This window comes from Monodon monoceros, unplaced genomic scaffold (genome assembly GCF_005190385.1).
Source record: "Monodon monoceros isolate NGI ecotype Baffin Bay Population unplaced genomic scaffold, NGI_Narwhal_1 Super_Scaffold_12, whole genome shotgun sequence".
In the NCBI taxonomy this organism is placed as follows: Eukaryota; Metazoa; Chordata; class Mammalia; order Artiodactyla; family Monodontidae; genus Monodon; species Monodon monoceros.
The window spans coordinates 42,723,038-42,743,642 of NW_021703768.1; the positions used below are offsets into that span (position 1 = coordinate 42,723,038).

The 20,605-nt window shown below is 40.1% G+C and overlaps 2 protein-coding genes across 2 annotated transcripts in view; one reads left to right on the forward strand and one right to left on the reverse strand.

The window, feature by feature from the left end:
• The first annotated feature begins 3,209 nt into the window (after nucleotides 1-3,209).
• Nucleotides 3,210-11,062, forward strand: LOC114892697 (granzyme A-like). The gene is made up of 5 exons (XM_029217915.1): nucleotides 3,210-3,315; nucleotides 5,897-6,035; nucleotides 7,467-7,608; nucleotides 7,861-8,130; nucleotides 10,187-11,062. Exons 1-5 carry the CDS (start codon nucleotides 3,246-3,248, stop codon nucleotides 10,346-10,348), a joined length of 783 nt encoding a protein of 260 aa, XP_029073748.1. The 5' UTR covers nucleotides 3,210-3,245; the 3' UTR covers nucleotides 10,349-11,062.
• A 4,188-nt stretch (nucleotides 11,063-15,250) lies between these two features.
• CDC20B (cell division cycle 20B) overlaps nucleotides 15,251-20,605 on the reverse strand; it is a 62,710-nt gene continuing 57,355 nt past the window's right edge. The window contains exon 12 of the mRNA XM_029217546.1: nucleotides 15,251-15,422. Coding sequence (XP_029073379.1) covers nucleotides 15,322-15,422 — 101 coding nt within the window. The 3' untranslated portion in view covers nucleotides 15,251-15,321. The remainder of the gene's footprint in view (nucleotides 15,423-20,605) is intronic.

A 20,605-nucleotide genomic window follows, 5' to 3' on the forward strand; every position in this document is an offset into this window, starting at 1 on the left:
AGTTGAAACTGGTTTTCTCTTCTGAGAGTGTCTGACAATGAAGAATACAGTGACTACTAGTACAGTTTGGTGCTACTGATTTGTGCTAAGGCACCAGCAGTTTTATCCGTCCTTCCCTTTGTGACATCAGTGAAAATGTCAACACAGATGAAAAACCAACACCTTAGTATTATTATGAAAATAATTTTAATCTTGCAGACCCCTGAAAAGGTTTCAGGAACCCCTAGGGGTTCACCAACCACACCTTGAGAACTACTGGCTTACAATAGTGCAATGGCTCATTCAAAGCTGGAATAAATTAAAATTTTTCCCAAGAACGTAAATAAACAGCCTTAATACACAATTTTTAGAATTTATACTTTACAGTCAAAACATCTTGAAAAAGATTGTTAGAATGAACAAAGTTAGTGGGAAAGTTAGTGGACACACACCTTTCAATTTCAAAACTTTCTACAAAGCCTCAGTAATTAAGATAGTATGGCACTGGCATAAGGACATATGCCAATACGGTACTGACATAAAGACAGATAATGTTATAAATTGAGAGTCCAGAAATAAACTCTAACGTTTATGGCAAACTGATTTTTGACAAAGGGATCAAGACAATTCCTTGGGAAAGAATAGTCTTTTTAAGAAATAATTCTGGGACAAATGAATATCCACATGCAAGAGAATGAAGTTGGACCCCTACCTCAAACCACACACAAAAATTAATTTGAACCAGACAAAATTTTAATTAAAAAGGCGACCTAAATGTAAGTACTAAAACTGTAACACTCTTAGAAGAAAATCTAAGAGTAAATCTCTGTGATCTTGGATTAGTCAGTGATTTTTCAGATGTGAAACTAAAGGCACAAGTGATAAAAGAGATGGATAAGTTGGACTTCATCAAAATTTAAAACTTTTGTGCTTCCAAAAGACACCATCAAGAGAAATAAAAGACAACCCACAGACTGGGAAAAAATATTTGGAAATCATTTATTTTATAAGGGGCTCATATCCAGAACATATAAAGAACACTTACAACTCAATAATAAAAAGACAAATAAGTCAGTCAAAAAACAAGCAACATTTTTGAATAGCCATTTCTCCAAATAAGATATACAAATAGCTAGGAAGCCCATAAAAAGAAACTCAACATTAGTCATTAGTCATCACAGAAGTGCAAATCAAAACCAAAATAAGAAACTGTTTCACACCCACTAGAATAGCAATTATAAAAAAGAATACTAATAGCAAGCACTGGCAATAATTTAGAAAGCTGGAACCTTCACTGTTGATGGGAACGTAAAATGATGCAGCCACTTTGGAAAATAGTTTAGAAGTTCCTCAAGATGTTAAACGTAGCTACAATATGACCCAGTAATCCTGCTCCTAGGTTTATGCCCGCACCCCAAATGAAAACATATGTCCACCCAAAAATTCGTACATAAATGTTCATAGCAGCATTATTCATAATAGGTAAAAAGTAGAAACAACCCAAAGGTATATCATCTGCTGAAATGGTAAATAAAATGTGATATTTCCATATGATGGAATATTATTTGGCAATAAAAAGGAATAAAACACTAATACATGCTATAATATGGATGAACCTCAAAAGCATTATGCTAAGTGAAAGAAATCAGTCACAAAAGACCACGTATTATACGATTCCATTTATATGAAAAGTCCAAAATAGGCAAGTCTAAGGAGACAGAAAGTGGATTAGAGGTTGTCTAGGGCAGGGGAGTGGGGGAAGGAGGGTAATGCTGAGTGACTGCTAATGACTATGAGGCTTCTTCGGGGAATGATAAAAAATGTACTAGAATCAGATTATGGTGATGGTTACACAACTCTAGAAATACACTAAAAGCCATTGAATTATACACTTCAAACGAGTGAACTTGATGGTATGTAAATTATATCTCGGAAAGCTGTTAAAAGTCAACATGAGTCTAGGAAAGGTAACCATAGTCACATAAAAAGAAACAGAATTATCAATGTTTCCTTTAGGAAATTTTCAGTAGCTGTAGTCAATTAAAATTTGATTTTTTTTAAAGTCTGCACTAAAATTATTCACCAAAAACAGAAGCAGGGTATCCCACTGCTTTACTGAAAATGGTTCATCTTTGATACCCTAGTAATATCCGGGAAAAGGAAACACAGGTATCTCAGTAGGGCTTCCTTCCAAGGTCATGTGATTTCTGAAAAAGCAACTTCTGAGTCTGAAGTCATCAGGGTGTTAATTCTGGGGATGGCTGGTTAACACCAAACACCCTGATCAAACCTATGACCATATACATGTCATATAATAAAGACCACATCCTCAGCTCAGAAAAAGAGCTAAAGACATTTCTAATAGAAAGCGCACTGAATACTGTTCGTTCAGGGACTGAGGATGATCCTTCTTAGAGTGAGATATTTTCCTTACTGGAACAAAGTAGCCATGTCTGACACCCATTTTCCTTTCTTAGCTAGATCCAGAAAGAAGGAAGGAAGGAAGAAAGGAAGGATAGGAGGGAGAGACAGGAAGGGAGGAAGGAAGGAGCAACTCAGAGATACTTCCATATGTCTAAAGTTGTAAAATCAAATGATCAGGGGAAGCCCAATCAGGGGACTGGGGAGAGCTAACCCTCCCTACCGCACCAGCCTCTGTCCCCACCTGCCAAACTCCAGACAGGGACACAATAAGCTACCCTCCACAAAGTGGGGAAGGAAAATCCAAGCAGGAGCTTATGAATAAATAAGCCTCCATCCTATATATTTCCACGTGCCCTTAGCTGATTAATCCTTACAAAATCCAAGGAGATGACTAGAAAGACACTTGGTTGGTGACCAACTTTTAGGTGGCCAATTTTAAATCTCTGATTTAAGTCTTTAAAGAGCTTTCATTTGTGAATAGAAAAGATAATGTTGCTGCTGATGAAAACTAGAATCCACGAAATCTCAGCTGAAACATTTGGAGTCTCTTCTTGTATACTATGTTCTGATGGCAACGAGGGCCCATTGTCCCCACCCACTCTGTAGAATTACAACCCTCTCCCCTCAGCAGTCCTAGCCAAGGAAAGCATGCCCACAGATGAGTGATTACTCACTGTTCTCACTTGTGGTTTGTTTTTTCTTTTTCCTAATACTCAACTTTGAAATTGGAAAGAAAGAAAAGAAAGGAAACCACATCCTTTGTACTCTCGATATATAAATAAGAGCCAATCAAGAACTGAAAACAGATTTTCACATTAATTGACGTGGGGACACCAGCCACAATGAGGAACTCCTCTACCTTTCTGGCAGCCACTCTCTCAATGGTCATTTTCCTCCTTCTAATTCCTGAAGGTAAGACTGATTCTTGTCATTTCCATTACAGCAATTAAGCAAAATGGAGCAGACTCTTTGGCAGTATTAGCTAAGTGTACTAAGGGGAGATTTTTTTCTCGCAAGCCTTAACATTCTTTCTTGGATTCTACATATATCTTTATTTTAGAAAGAAAAACAACCTTCTTTCTTCTTTACAATTCCTTTACAAAAGATAATAGAACCACCAGTGCTGCCAACTTGGGGCTTGAAAACTGCCAAAAAGGACACTGTAAAAACAAGTAAACAAACAAACAAAAAGTTCTTAAGTTAGGAAAACAAATAGGACCTTTCAGGGAAGGAATAGTGACGCCTCAGCCTTTCTTGCTGCAGAAAATGCATAGATAGCTTTAATGACAAAATCGGCAATACTTCAATAATAAATAAATAAATATATATTTTTTAAACCTGACCTAGACACACCCCAAGAATCAGGAATGATTCAAATATTTATCATTATTTCTCTAGGTTAGTGTGTCCTTGGGAATACATTAGGACATTGGGAGCATCCCCGCATTGACTCTTTGGAAGTGCTACAGTATTTTGTATTACGCTTATTCTTTGATGTACTAAGTAGTAACCAATTTGCCTGGTTTTGTGTGAGTTGCACATGCATCAGTTTGAAATGCTGCAAAAGTCATGGGATTATCACTAGAAGGGTAATAGCCCCGGGGTAGCTCTAGATGTTCCTTAAAAACTTTCTAGGCAGTGAAAAGCACTCTGGGGCTAGGCTGAACTGTGCTGACAAATGTGGAGCAGCCATGGGTTTTCCCCACATTCTGGCAGCTTTTGGAGATGGAAGTGGTGGGCAGATGCTGATGCAACAACCTATCTTACCAAAAATTCCCAAGGAAGTTCTCTAGTTTATCTTGCACCTAAAAGTTTTAGAAATAATAAGGTTACAGGGCATTAGAAACAAAAGGGTGGGCAGAGTACTATAAGTATGGCATAGCACGACTATGTTCAGGCATGTTAAATCCTCCACAACAGTGAAAACAGAGCAGATTTTAAAAATCCAATCTTATCTTTTCTTCAAAGGAAACAACAAAAGCAACTTACTCTTTGTTTCCTGTGGTCAGAGAGAGAAATGTGGGTCCCTAAAAGGAACAGACACAGCAAAGCAAGACTTGATGCTCTGGACGGGAGGTCTCAATCCTTCTACACGTTAGAATCCTCTGGAGGGTTTCAAACAATGCTGATACCCCAGCCCCAGTGATTTTAATTTATTGTGATTCTGGGTGGGAACCAAGAATTGCTAGTTTTAAAAGCTTCTCACCTGCTCTAAATCCTATTCCCGAATCCTAGGTTGTGGGATATGGGGACTTTTTCTGACGTGGTATTTGTGCTCACCAAACACAGGACTCTGCAAAACGAACTATTATACTGAGTTTATGATTTCTGCAGCCCAGACGGTCCAAAGATGCATCTTTGAAATCCATCTATTTGTGATACACCCCAGGAAAATTGAGATGTAGGTGAAGTTCTCTTGGTTTCTCTAAGTTCCTTATCTTTTTACTTCTAGAGTCTAGGACTTCTCCTTCCCAACTCCCTTCTGGAAACCCGCTTCCCCTTCCCCCACTCTCATCATTTACACCTCATTGTAAATCTGGCAATGAGTTAGCTTTAATAATGGAGTAACAGGCACTGTGCCCTATTGAAGCAAACCTGAGTCCCAGCCAATAGTCAGGAGAAATGTTTGGGGAGAATCCAAGAACATCTGGTGTAGGAAGGTGATGCTGAGAGTATATCACACGGGCACAAGATCCTCTCAACCAACATGTATGGTTTGCCTCGTGCTTTGGTCTCACTGTTCGCTAATAGTGAATCTCTACTCTTGTTCTATCACCAAAGAAATTTTACTAAGGCAGAATTCTCTCCCTATAGTATCTTCTCTCCTCTCTTCATTGGAAAAGGGCTTAAATTAAACCACGTGGTACAGTCTGGAGATTGAAGGGGAGCTTCAGTTGCAAAAGATATTATTCTCTCAATTTATGAATGAGAAGAGTGCAAATTTCAATAAGCAAAAGTCTCACAATGACCAAAGAACTCAAGGGTAGGGTCACAGCTAAAAGGTACTAATATCAGTTTGTAAGCTGTGGGGTTTTGCAAGGGCTTGGGGCAAAAAGGGTGGTTTTCAAGCTTCTAAAAGCCACTCTGCTTCCCCAAATTAATACTTAGCCAGAAAGGGAGAGGTGTGGGAGAGCACTCAAGGCTGTCATCATCACCAGCGGCTCCTTGTGTTACTGGTATAAACCCATGCACAGTTGTCTGCCTTTTCAAGCCCTGAGGCCTGAGGTCAGCGGTTGTGACCGATTTCCAGCCTGATAATCCCTGGAATGGCCAAAGGCATGGTTTCTGTGGATGAAAGAGCAGGACCTTCTCAGAAAGTCCAACAGGAATGGGATTTACATTCAGATATCTGAAATCCACATGAAGATGGGGAGGATGCCCTCATCTCCCCTCCTCTCTAAGTGGGGAATGCATGTCTAGTCTTAGAAACATGGCTTTAGGTAGAACTCTTTGGAGGGGTCACTGATATGACATGTCTTTTTCTTTTTAACAGATCTCTGTGTAAAAATTATTGGAGGAAATGAAGTGACTCCTCATTCAAGACCCTACATGGTGCTACTTCAAGAGAAAAGTATCTGTGCCGGGGCTTTGATTGCAAAAGACTGGGTATTGACTGCAGCTCACTGTAACCTGTAAGTGCTTGGGTTTAAAAAACATTTGTGGAGATATTCTAACTTGGGGGAATATTAATGAAGACAGTAAATACCACTAAAGCCACAGGATCTTTACATCGCTTACATCTTTGACAAATTGCTTTACCCCAAAAGGGAGTTGAGCCCAGGTTCGGCCCCAAAGAATCCGACCAATGAGGAAGCAGCAACCAGAGCTCTTTCGGAAGATCTCCCCTAGAGCTTCCCTAGATGCTTCTGATCTTGACTTCATGATGGTGCAGAAGGGTGAAAATTTCAGGGTCCCCTCAGGGGCCTGAGCACCACTGTCAAGCAGAGAAAGCTTCTTTTGAATGCCTTCCTGTTTTTCTTATGAACTTCTCACGCCTTCAGCCATCTCTTAACCACCGTCAACCACTGCCTTCAAACCTCTTCCAGGGCTGGTCTTTTCTCTGCTCCTACATCAAGCTTCTAAACCTAAATCAAGCTTCTGTCTATTATGATAGCCACTATCATGTTGGCTATGTAATTACCTATGGCTATATACATTTACATTAATTAAAGTTAAATCAAATTACAAATTTAGGTCCTCGGTCTCACTGGCCACATTTCGAGTCCTCAGTAGCCTACACGGGGCTCCATATTGGACAGAGCAGATCTATAGAACATTTCATCATCAAAGTATAGTCTACTGAAAGCACTGTTCTAATGTCTTAAGTGAGACTAATATCAGCTGTGTAATGGAAAAACAGCAATGTGAATATATGGTTGGTGTAGTTTACACACTAAGATGTGAGTGATAATGGCCTTCATCATTAATGCATCAGAGAGGATCTTGATTTTATTAACCAAAATGAACCTTTAGCACGGAGTAATAAAAGGAAAGAATGCTGGGACCCTCCTGCAGACCACCATCCCCTCAAACACACACTCAATGCCATGCAAATAGGGTCTTCCACTAAGCGATCTATCTCTGAAAGTTTTCCCATTTAAGTCTGCTGTTCTCTTACAAAGATTTCTTCAGTGCATTAGTCTACAACTATTGAGTGTCTTTTGCTTTTGTCTCTAGACTACTAAGATCTCTGTTTTCCAGTCATCTGCAACCTGATTCTCTATGACAACTAAAGGAAGGTTGAGGAGACGGCAGTAAAACCCCAACAAAGATCCCAAGACTTGGCTTAGCTTCCATGGAATTCTCTTATCATTTGTTTTTCAGTGAAACTAGTTTAGCTTGTTATAAATAAGCTGCAGGTGATCATGATGATAATGGTAATGATAAATTCATAAACAATTCACTTTTTATTCTTTAAAGTACACATTTTTTTCTGAGCCACAAACAAGTATTTTCACAGCAAGCATATTTACAAATGGGACAATGAAACTGATCAGCACATAATATGCTCAGCTTCTGATTTAAAGGGTAAACCAAATTAACGGTGTTGTGTCTGTTTTCAGGAACAGAAGATCCCAGATCGTTCTTGGGGCTCACTCAATAACCAAGAAAGAGCCTGAAAAACAGATCATGTTTGTTAAGAAAGAGTTTCCCTATCCATGCTATGACGAGGACACGCATGAGGGTGATCTTAAACTTCTAAAGGTACGAACCTTTGATTATACTTTTGATTGAAAGTATAGAAGCTCCTATAGTCTGGCCACCTACATGGAAACCTTTCTCAGTGTCCCGATAACTACAGACTGTAGCTGCGTAAGGGGGTGGGGGGTGGGGGTCCCTGAGGGTTCAGCTAGAATTTAAATAAAAATGTGCAATTTTAGTTTTTTTTAATTCATTTTTATTGGATGAAATTCTTAATTATCTCATTCTGTTAACTTTTTGCTTGTCTTCCAACAGCTGAACAAAAAAGCAACAATTAATAAAAACGTGGCTATCCTTCCTCTCCCTAAATTGGGGGATGATGTGAAACCTGGGACTATGTGTCGAGTTGCAGGATGGGGTAGGTTTCGCAATAATTCACCTCGGTCTGATATTTTGAGAGAGGTCAATGTCACCGTCATAGACAGAAAAATCTGCAACGACCAAAGCCACTATAATTATAACCCTGCGATTGGACTGAATATGATTTGTGCCGGAAGCCTCCAAGGTGGAAGAGATTCCTGCAGTGTAAGTAAAATAAGATTCCAAACTCTAGCTGTTGGGTTAACTCATGCAGATGTAGAGAACGTGAAGTCACTCTTTGCCTTGTCATGACACTGGCTTCTACAGCGTCCTAGTGCTTTTAAAAAGAAGTTTGATAGGGCTTCCCTGGTGGCGCAGTGGTTGAGAGTCCGCCTGCCGGTGCAGGGGACACGGGTTTGTGCCCCGGTCCGGGAAGATCCCACATGCCGTGGAGCGGCTGGGCCCGTGAGCCATGGCCGCTGAGCCTGCGCGTCCGGAGCCTGTGCTCTGCAAGGGAGAGGCCACAACAGTGAGAGGCCCGCGTACCGCAAAGCTCCAGTCAAATTAATTAATGTTCTCAGCTCAGGTGAGTTGTTCATCATAAACCATGCTAGTGCCTGGGTTGAACTACTACATCTTCTTGATTTTATATCGAAAACCACTAAGAAGCTATTTTTTCTCATTTTTCATATTAACATATATAGATCTAAACTGAAAAATATATAACACTGAGGAGAGCTGAAGTCAGGGTTCCTCTAGGGCCTTCAGTACGTTTTCCCCATCTGATCACCCCCCAAAAATTCCTCTGCCATTTAACCAGGTAAGTCTGAAATGCCTGCATTCCCAAGACAGACTCAAGATCTCCGGGGTAAACCCCATAGCTTCCTAGAGCTGAGCTCAACCCCTGGAAACAACTTCCAAGCATGATCCATTCCAAAGTACACACAAGCCTGCCTACCATATGCCCTGAGAAGGGCTGGGACTGGGCTCCGCCTAAAGATAGGAGTAGAAGAACCCTTGACAAAGGTTTAAGCTCTGAGCACTGGTTTGTCACTTCTCACTTCACTGGGATGGAGCTGAGCCCTCAGAGCCTTGCATTTGCAGAACTCTGTGTACAAGCCTCAACAGCCCTTCATCTGGCACCACCCACCCTCCCTAAAGCCAGAAACAGCCAAGCTGGTCTCTAGACCTTAAATACATTTAAATATGCTGATTCTAAAGTCCCTTGAGAGAATACAAGGTCACATATTGGGTGGCTCACGCACAAGAATAAAGCATGATTTACAGCTAACTGAAGCCTTCCTCCTAGTGGAACCAGGCAGTTCCAAAGTGTTATCACTGACTTGCCAGGAGCATCCATCTAGCAACAGATGCTCTAAGGAGGCTCGGGAGGAAAATCAAAGAATAACGTAAATTCCACGAGAGCAGTACTTTTTGTCTATTTTTTTTTCTTTTTGTCTATTTTGTTCACTGATTTAGTCCTAGTGTCTAGAAGACTACATGGCACATGGTAGATGCTCCATAAATATTGACTAAATGAACGATGTTTGCTAGAAAAGAATGGTGTTTGTGGGAGTTTGAAGGAATTGACCTCCAAGGTCTAATTTTAATGTTCATTGATACTATATAGGGTGATAGACTGGCAGATTAATAACACAAGTTTTAAAATGTAATTTTCTCTTCAATGATTACTGTATTGATTAGTTGAATTTTATTTTGAGTCTTTCACACTCAATACGCTCTTTAGAGATACTGTTGTATAACTTATTTCATTAAATGTTTCTTTCTCATTAAAAAAAAAAGGAGACTCGAGGTAGCAATTTCTGTCTATTTGAGAAGGGGAAGGAAAAGGTTGCTTCGGCTTTGTTCCTTTGGGAAGACAATTATCTGCTGGAGGAACTAGAAAACATGGCTTTTATTCTTTGCCTCAGTGGCCAATCTGCATTTGACTATTTTATCCCTTGAGCGATTATTAAACATTTTGAGAAAATGACAAACAGGAGAGTTTCTAAAGCAGAGAATTTGTCTCAACGTTAGTGGATTACACAAATAATACAAGTTTCATTTCAATTTTCACTGCTTCATAAACAAATCGAGAAAACCAATTTGAACATATTATTGAATATTCCCAAACATTTGGGTTTTTTAAGCACTAATTGTCAAGTAAGTCAAGGCTGGTCTTAACCTCACCTTAAAGGCTCCACATTAAATGGAATTTCTTCCATTCTGCTAGTGGTCATATTTGGTGCTGGTCTTCATCATTCCTCTTGTTTTCCCCCAGGGAGATTCTGGGAGCCCTTTGATATGTGAAGGCATTTTCAGAGGCATCACTGCCTTTGGCCTTCCAGGGAAATGCGGAGACCCTCGAGGACCTGGCGTCTATACTCTTCTCTCAAAGAAACACCTCAGCTGGATAGCTAAGACTATGAAACATGCAGTTTAGATAACCGTATTTCATTTCATTTGCTGTTACTTCTTTTTTTAAAATTTTTATTAGAGTATAGTTGATTTACAATGATGTATTAGTTTCAGGTATACAGCAAAGTGAATCAGTTATTCATATACATATATTCACTCCTTTTTTTTAGATTCTTTTCCCATATAGGCCATTACAGAGTATTGAGTAGAGTTCCCTGTACTATACAGCAGATTCTTATTAGTTATCTGTTTTATATATAGTAGTGTGTATACGTCAGTCCCAATCTCCCAATTCATCCCTCCTGCCTCTTATCCCCTGGTAACCATAAGTTTGTTTTCTATATCCATGACTCTACTTCTGTGTTGTAAATAAGTTCATTTGTACTCTTTTTTTTTTTAAGATTCCACATATAAGCGATATCATATGATATTTGTCTTTCTGTGTCTGACTTACTTCACTCAGTACAACAATCTCTAGGTCCATCCATGTTGCTGCAAAGCATTATTTTGTTCCTTTTATGGCTGAGTAATATTCCACTTAATATGTGTACCCCATCTTCTTTCTCCATTCCTCTGTTGATGGACATTTAGGTTGCTTCCATGTCCTGGCTATTGTAAGCAATGCTGCAATGAACATTGAGGTGCATGTATCTTTCTGAATTATGGTTTTCTCCAGGTATATGCCCACTGCTGTCATGTCTTAATTTTATCATAAATAAAATCAACTTGTATCACTGTACTTGTTGCTCTCCTATAACTTTAGCAGGCAGATCTCCACCAGCAAAGTGAACCAGAGTAATATAGAGAACTTGCGGATAATGCAAAGGAGAGATCAGGGACCAATGTCACCTGTGTCATCCATGTGACAAGTGACATGCAAACTTGGCTTGAAATATTCACTTCACTGATTCAGTGGGGCCCAGCAGGAGGGACACTAAGGTCAGTCTGTCTAGTAACAAGTACAGTGAAGGGCTCAGCAATTCTGCAAGAAACAGAGACAGCCAGTCTGGAGCGTTTGGATTAAAAGGAAATGTTTGCCCTTCAAAGGCCATTGTTCCACATCAACACCTGCTATTCAGATTTATATGTAAGAACCTGAGTCGATGGGAGAAGTAGAAACAGAAAATGCCTTACAGTATTTTCCAAAGGCAGGTGAGAAACAGAAATTAAAATTCTAGGGGATATTAATGAGGCACTTAGCTAGCCAAAAAAAGGATACAAGGAAAGTCAGCCTCCTTTCTCAGTAGTTTGAATTTAAGCCTTGGATTATCTAGGTGATTTCTTGGTTCCCCTTGTCATTGAGTCTGGGTAGGTCTAATCAACATGGTGGTTACAGTGACTGCCATCTCATACTAGGGAGTGAGTGTTGAATCATGGCCTGAAATTTTCCTTTGGGAAAAAACTCAAGATATTTATTCAGCGTATTGAACTTAGTGGATAGTCATCAGTCCAGTAGCCACTTGAAGATGAGATTATGTGAACAGATTCCTCTGATTTCCATCAGTTCCCTTTGGAATATAAATCTTATATGTGTGTGCATGTATACATACATAAACATATACATACACACACACACAGTATATCCAAACTAAGAACATACAGCAACACTAAGAGACAGCTTCTTAAGACAAATGAAGGAACATAGCTTAAAGACTGACCAGAATACTGGTCCTTTGGTTTTCAACCATGGCTGCCCATTAGACTTACCAGGCTCTTTAAAATGACCAATGCTCAGGTCTCACCCTTAGAAATTTTTATTTAACTTGATGAGAACCAAGACAAAGTATTCTTTTTATAAGCTCCCCAATGATTTTAATATGCAGCTGGGGATGAGAACCCCTATATTAGAAAGTGAAGTCTCATGCTGATATCTAAAAGAGATGCTCTAAGAGGATATTTTAGATGCCTGCTATAATCCCTAATTAGGATTTTAATAGCAATAAGAGGATGGATGGCGTATTCCCTACTGGCAACATTTATTACAGATTTTGAAGTCCACTTAAAAAGAGTTGTATGAAACCCTTGTTCATTGCTGGTAGAAGTGTAAATTGGTAGAGCTTTTCTTAGGAAAAGGGGCAGTGTCTATTAAAACTGAATGAACACATATGCTATGACCTAACAATTCTACTCCTGGGTATATACCAAACAGAAATGAGGGCTTTTTTTCCACCAAATACGTGTTTGAGGATGTCCATAGCAGCTCTATTCTTAAAAGTCAAAATTGAAAATAACTCAAATATCCATTCATAATAAAATGGATAAACAATTGTTGTATATACAATGGAATATTACACAGCAGTGAAAAAGACCAAACTACATGCCTGTGTCATGCATGAATGCAACAATATGAATTACTCTTACAAATATAAGGTTGAGTAAAATAAACCAGACCAAAAAAAAAAAAAAAAAGAAAGAATATTTACGGTATGATTACATTTATCTGAAGGTTGGCATGAGGCAAAACTAATTCATGGTGACCGAGGTCAGAATAATGGAGGGGTATTGACTGAGTGGACACAAAGTAGTCTTTGGGGGTGAAAGAAATGTTCACATCTTGATCTGGATGATTTATTCATATGATCTTGATCTTATTCATAAATTAAACACTCACTGAGCTGTACACTTAAGATGTATGTGCTTTATATAACTTATTAGTCAATAAAAGTTTTATATTACAAAATTTTTGTAGCAGAGGCTTCTGTTTTGTGTATTATCTGTAAGTTCATTTTTTTCTTTACTGAAACCATATTCCAGACTTCCACCAAAACTAACAGTAGTAAAAGATAAATTGCTATTTTTCTTAAATGAGAGCCTAGTTCACACACCAGTATTAATTGAGAGAAGTGATCTTTGGTCATGTCATAGTGCCGTGAGATTGTTAAGATAGAAGTAACCACGTCAGAATGGTGGGGGACACTGGAAGTGGCCTCACCATTTTGCTCCTTTCCCTGCTAAACTTTTTCTTATAGTTTATACCTGGCTAAATAAGAAGAAGATCAAATGAAACCCATTTTCTTAAAGAAGAAGAGTGTGTATTGCGGGAATGTAGCATATTTGCAGCTTTTGGTGACCTAAAATTTTATAAGTTAAAAATTACTAGCACTACCAAGCAGATTTTCTGAGTTTAAAAACAGGGAAAAGAACAGAATGTATGGCAACTTGTCAGGAGAGTCCTAACACCCCTTGTATTTACTATTCCACTTTTCAATTATCAAGGCTTTTATTTGGTTTTTTTTTTTTTTTTTGAGGAGCGGTATTAAGGGAGTGTGTATGTATTGGTAAAAACCATTTATGACAAAGCAAATAAATTAATCAACATATGTTAGCTGACACATGCAAAACATTCCAAAGGACACTAAAAAATATAACATCTTGACACTAAAAAGCACGTCATCTTGTTTGAGCCTCATGACAACACCATGGAGAAGGCAAGGCCAATATCCCTCAACTCCTCAATCGAATTGTCCAGAAGAAATAAGCATGTTAAAACTTAAATAAACAAAGATTCACATAGTAATAAAAGATTTTTTTAAAACAACTAGAATAATTATATTAACACAAAGTAGGTGATACAGACTGATGCCAAGAGTTAAAGCCAGGTAACATCATTTCAAAACACTTCCTGGAGAGGTCAGGACTTATGTGAAGGTGCAAAGCAAAAGAAGAGAGGAGCAGGAATTCCAGACTAGAAAGAAGAGGTCTAACAAAAGCATAAGGCAGGAAATCATAAGACTTAGCCCAGGGTTAACACAGGAAGGAGTGAGGATTAACGTTAAAAAGATAGAACAGTGGGGCTTCCCTGGTGGCGCAGTGGTTGAGAGTCCGCCTGCCGATGCAGGGGACACAGGTTCATGCCCCGGTCTGGGAAGATCCCACATGCCGCAGAGCGGCTGGACCCGTGAGCCATGGCCGCTGAGCTTGAGCGTCCGGAGCCTGTGCTCCGCAATGGGAGAGGCCACAACAGTGAGAGGCCCGCGTACCGCAAAAAAAAAAAAAAGATAGAACAGTGGTCTGATCAAGCTTGAAGAAACCTTAGCAGTTATCAAATCCAAATTCCTATTCTTGCAAATGTTGTGACATACCCAAGGTCACTCAGCAAGTTTATGGCAGAGCCATAACTGGTACAGGTCCCCAACTTCAGGTTCTGGGCTCAGGACTCCGAGGTGGAGGCCTAGGGGGTTAGGTCATGGGAGTCATTGAGAGTCTATGAGCAGGGGACGGGAGGACCAGCACGATGCTTTTAGAAATGTAACCTAGCAGCAACGTGGAGACCCATGAAGAATAAAGACAGGAAGCCAGTTAGAAGGCAATTACTACAAACTGGTCATCAGGTATGCAGGACATTACAAGGGTAAAACAACAAACAGAGAACAAGGGGTAAACTGAATAACCAGGAGGCTCCCTGAGTAATGGGAGGACCAGGATAAAGATGACACCATGATAAGAGAAAAGGGAGTCCCACAGAAGTCCTCTTTTTGAGAGGAAATAATACGCATGCTTAACATAGAGTAGCACTTTAATCAATGTTTTTCAAGCGAATAAGTTGTGTTTTTAATGTATTGAGTTTGAGCTAAAGACAAAAAAAATATCTCAGAAAAGAAATATCCAGAGACAAACAAGTATGAGGCTGGAGCTTGGGAGAAAAGCCGAGCGACAAAGAAGCGTTTAGAAATCTTTGCTGTAGATAGTCTTGTGACTATAGCAGTGAAAATGCACCTCTAACGAGGAAAAGACAGAGAGAGAAGAAGAAGAAAAGGGGAAGAGGAGGGGGAAATCAGAGAGAGAAGCATAGAGTCAGAGACGGTGTCTGGGAAATGCAATGGAACGAAGCAGAGCAAGTGAAGTAACCTGAGAAGGAAGGTCGGGAGAACAGGCATTCACCTCAGGAAAAGCACGGCATCTTGTTTGAGCCTCATGACCACACCATGGAGAAGGCAAGGCCAACATCATTATTCTCACGTAGAAATCAGGAAGCTGAAGCTGAGAGGGGCTGAGTGACTAGCAGCAATTCCACACACAGGCCGTGCCATCAGCTGCGGCAGAAAAAACCCGGGTCTGGTCTGGACTCAAAGCCAGGTGCAGCACTCTGCCTCGGTGGCCTGTGGGAAGAAGGACAGGCAGCTCACGTTCCACATGTCAAGGGCTGTTGCTGAGGACAGGGAAGCAATCTAAGCTGGGGCCAGGAATCCCATCCAGGATAAACGGCTTCTCCAAACCCCTGCCACATTCAGGGCTGGCGCTCCCACTGAGCCTTTGCCATGGAAAACACCAGTCAGGGAGGGCTCTGGGTAACACCCTAAAGTGGCTAAGGTTTTGCTTCACTGTTGCCCTTCAGAGCTCTTCCCCCTTGTTTTGGTTCCCTAAGGCTGCTGTAATAAATTACCACAAACTGCACGGCTAAAGACAACGGAAATTTATTCTCTCACAGACCAGGAGTCCAAAATCAAGGATTTGGCAAGCAGGGGAGATTCTATTCCCTGCCTCTTCTACTTTCTGGCAGTCATTGGCCATCCCCAAATTGTAGCCACATCACTCTAATCGCTGCTTCTGTGGGCACATCATCTCTGCTTCTGTGTGTCTGTTCTCCTCTGTGTGCCTCTTATAAGGACACTTGCCATTACATTTAGGGCCCATCTTGATAATCCAGAATGATCTCATCTCAAAATCTTCAACTTAATTACATCTGCAAAAACCCTTTCACCAAATAAAGTCACACTCACAGGCTTCTGGGATTTGACATGGATAGCTTTGACGTGGACCAGTTTTTAGCTCACCACACCCCTCATGCCTTATACCATTATTAGTTCTATCTTCTCTAACCCACCAACACCCAGGGATTACCATGGCTGTGCTCCTACCACACACTCTATCTCTCTTCTTATCCTTCCCTGAAAGTCATCCTTTTGGGATCTTGGTTTCAAGAAACTAATCAAGGGCTTCCCTGGTGGCGCAGTGGTTGAGAGTCCGCCTGCCGATGCAGGGGACGCGGGTTCGTGCCCCGGTCCGGGAGGATTCCACATGCCGCGGAGCGGCTGGGCCCGTGAGCCATGGCCGCTGAGCCTGCGTGTCCGGAGCCTGTGCTCCGCAACAGGAGAGGCCACAATGGTGAGAGGCCCGCGTACAGCAAAAAAAAAAAAAAAGAAACTAATCAAATAAACTGATGCAGCTTAATGGAAAAGGACCCAAAAATCTGTCTCACAAAACATACATGAGTCTTTCATATGGAATTCTGAAGACAATACCCTCTTTCTATTATCTATCTGATCATTTCTCAAAGAACACTGTGGAACAATAGTTCTATACGAGGTTGATAGGTATTAAAAATGAAAAGAGTCTTTAATGTTCACATTAATTTGGAAGCTCCAAGTTAAGAAAATTATACAGGATTCCTTATTTCAAAACTGCTATATGCATTAGAAATATTTGGAAGAAGAGGCTATAATAGGCAGCATTTCTGAAACTTATTTCACCAGAGTCCTTTTGACTTGAACATCTCAAACTACTAGGGTTCCTTGGAAAATACTTTCCAAATCTATCCTAATCCAACAGTAACTTTCACGATCAAAAACTTCAGGCCAAAATCCACAAAGCTGACTCCATGAAAGAAAGCTGGGACTGGGAAGATGAGAGGAAAAAAGAGGTTGGATATGTTTTTGACTGGGTAGGTATTTGGGGGCACAACTAAAATCAAATGAGGTGGGTGGCCACCCCCTCATAGGAGGAGTACTGCTTACAACTCAATTGAGAGCTGGAATTTCAGAAATAATCTTGTTCTCTGACACAAGATTCTCGACAGCAAGGAGTGCCGATACACTATCCCACTCCCAAAGGAGACATTTCTTAGATACTTGGGGCTTTTTCCATCTAAACACATAACTCCCAATGCTCTCCTTCATGCATACACACGCACACACACGCACATACACATACACACGCGCACAGACACACCACCAAGGAGACATGGGATTGGCCCTAGGCATGTTGGTGCATTAAAAATGTTTAAATTTATAGATATAATGCCTTCTTCTTATTTTACAGATGAAGAAAAAACTTAAGAATATCGAGCAATTTGTTCAAGGTCACACAGCTGATTAATGGCAGAGCCAGAACTAGAATCCAATTCAATGCTTTAACTGTTTACCACGCTCCAAATCCAATGCAAAGAAGAATCTCTTTTTCTAATGAAGCCCAGTAACCATTAGTTTTTAAAAATTAAATTTTTTTTAATTTGAGCCATATAAATGAAAAGCAACTTAATTTAGTTAGGAAAATATAGATCATTATACCAATGCTTTAAAATTAAACCTAAAAAAGAAAAACCTATTCAATAAATATAATCAGTGATAAATACTCTTTCATTCTTTATTATGGTGTGTTAAGATGAAGAGGAAGGAGGAAGAGAAAGTGGAAAAAGGAATAACAGGGGGGCTTCCCTGGTGGCGCAGTGGTTGAGAGTCCGCCTGCCTATGCAGGGGACACGGGTTCATGCCCCGGTCCGGGAAGATCCCACATGCCGCGGAGCGGCTGGGCCCGTGAGCCATGCCTGCTGAGCCTGTGCGTCCGGAGCCTGTGCTCCGCAACGGGAGAGGCCACAACAGTGAGAGGCCCGCGTACCACAAAAAAAAAAAAAAAAAAAAAAAAGGAATAACGGGGAAAAAATCCCAAATGTTTTGTAGAGCAGGCTTTGAAAAATATCTTGACTTAAAAAATGGAGAGCTGCTTCTAGAACTTGTTAGGAATATGGCATTTGGATGGAAACAAAAACATTCTTGAAATACATTTTTCACATTAGTGACAATCTCAGTTTACTAGATAGTGGGAAATGCCACCTTATCTCAGATGAAGGTCCTCTTTTAGGATTTACATCTCCACGTGCCAAGAGTACTGTCACTGAAAGCATGCAAAGTTTGGTTTTCTTTATGCAGCTGCATCCATAAATGAGACCACATACTGACGTATGTGCAATGGACTGATGAAACCCAGTCAAAGGCCAGATCTCACTTATAGACTAGAAAGTTACCTACCACTGTTTCAAACCTTGGAAATTACAACTCTCAGGGGGGTGGATAGGAGGGGGAATTATAAGGTATCTTTCTTCTGTAGTCAGGTGGGTGAGACCTCTTTAACTAAAATTTTCCCCCAGAGAATTATGACTGTGGGTAACAGGGTGAGACTTACTAAGGGCATGACCACAATCTAGAACAGCTTTTTTCCAGCTTTATGACCACAACTCATTGTCAAAACTACATTCTATGCAGTGACCCCATACATAGACATGCAAATGTACTGATAACTATGACAACAGTTATTCACAAAATAATACCTACTTTTCCATTTTTCCATTCTATACCATTCTATTTCTTTTTTTTTTTCAGTGCTGATCTTGACCCACAATGGAAACACTGACAGACAGTAAAAACACATAGAAGCTGAAGACCTCAGCAGCCCCATGCCATGTGGCAGTGCCCCCTGAAGCATGTTCACCAAGCAAGAATCTCAAGATGCTCCCATACAAAGATTTCCCAGATGAATTTGGGAAACAGAGAATGCTGTAACTCCTCTTGGAGATTCCCAATACACATAACGTATCAAAGGCTTTGAGACATTCTTAGGAAAGAAAAACTGTTCTTGTTTAACCCAGAATTTCCAAATTTATCTGACCACATGATGTGTGTTTGTAAAACAATCTTCCTGCTAAACACTTTGGGGAAATCTCGTACACAGCAGAAACTACTGAGTTAGAGATGAAAATTAGTGTCTAAAAGTTCAAAATTAACTGCAACTTCTCCAACCAAAAGCATTTTAAAGGAAGGAGAAAAGGTTAAATGTACCTTTGGATAGCTCTCTAATATCGATGAAAAAAATTCACAAGTCATTAAAACTAGAAAAGTATAACTTATTAAGGATAGAGAAACAAAAACACACTAAGTACATTCCTTATTCTAAGCATGAGCAAATGGTTCAAGTATCTATCAGTACTCCCACCTAGCTGATGGACCTATCTAGCTGCTGGAATTATAATTTTGTAAAGAACTGGGTTTTGAGGCTTGATTTTAAGTGTTTCTCTAAACTGAAAAGGTCTGGTGAATTGTGATTAAATATATGCAAAGGACCAACTCATGCTTCTCCTGCACTCATGCTGGTACAGAAGTGGCTCTGTCAAGAGCTGCCTGTATTTTTTTTTTTTTAACGTCTTTATTGGAGTATAATGGCTTTACAATGACGCATTAGTTTCAGCTTTATAACAAAGTGAATCAGCTATACATATACATATATCCCCATATCTCCTCCCTCTTGCATCTCCCTGCCACCCTCCCTATCCCACCCCTCTAGGTGGTTACAAAGCACCGAGCTGATCTCCCTGTGCTATGCGGCTGCTTCCCACTAGCTACCTGTTTTACATTTGGTAGTGTTTATATGTCCATGCCACTCTCACTTTTTCCCAGCTTACCCTTCCCCCTCCCCGTGTCCTCAAGTCCATTCTCTAGTAGGTCTGCGTCTTTATTCCCGACCTGTCCCTAGGTTCTTCAGAACCATTTTTTTTTAAAGATTCCATATATATGTGTTAGCATATGGTATTTGTTTTTCTCTTTCTGACTTACTTCACTCTGTATGACAGACTCTAGGTCCATCCACCTCACTACAAATAACTCAATTTCGTTTCTTTTTATGGCTGAATAATACTCCATTGTATATATGTGCCACATCTTCTTTATCCATTCAACTGTCAATGGACACTTAGGTTGCTTCCATGTCCTGGCTATTGTAAATAGAGCTGCAATGAACATTGTGGTACATGACTCTTTTTGAATTATGGTTTTCTCAGGGTATATGCCCAGTAGTGGGATTGCTGGGTTGTATGGTAGTTCTATTTTAATTTTTTAAGGACCCTACATACTGTTCTCCATAGTGGCTGTACCATGCCTGTATTTTTATTCACCTAGTCACACAGTATAACAGCTGAAGGATATATACTCATTTTGAGGTTAAACTGAGCTCCAGCCAGCCTGACCGCAGAAGCAGGAAGTCTTTCTGTTAAGGGTGTTTTGTTGTGGCCAATAACATTCTCAGACTCTCCAAAGAGAGTCATGGTATTATCACTACCTAATATTGTATATATTTGGTTTTTGTCTGTCTGCTCCCACAAAAGTGTGAGCTCCATGAGGGCAAGGATATTGTCTGTCTGGTTCACCTGTGTATTCCCAGTGCCATTAAAAGTACCTGGCACATAGTAGATGCTAAATAAATAAATGTTAAATAAATAACTTCCAGGGATGACCAG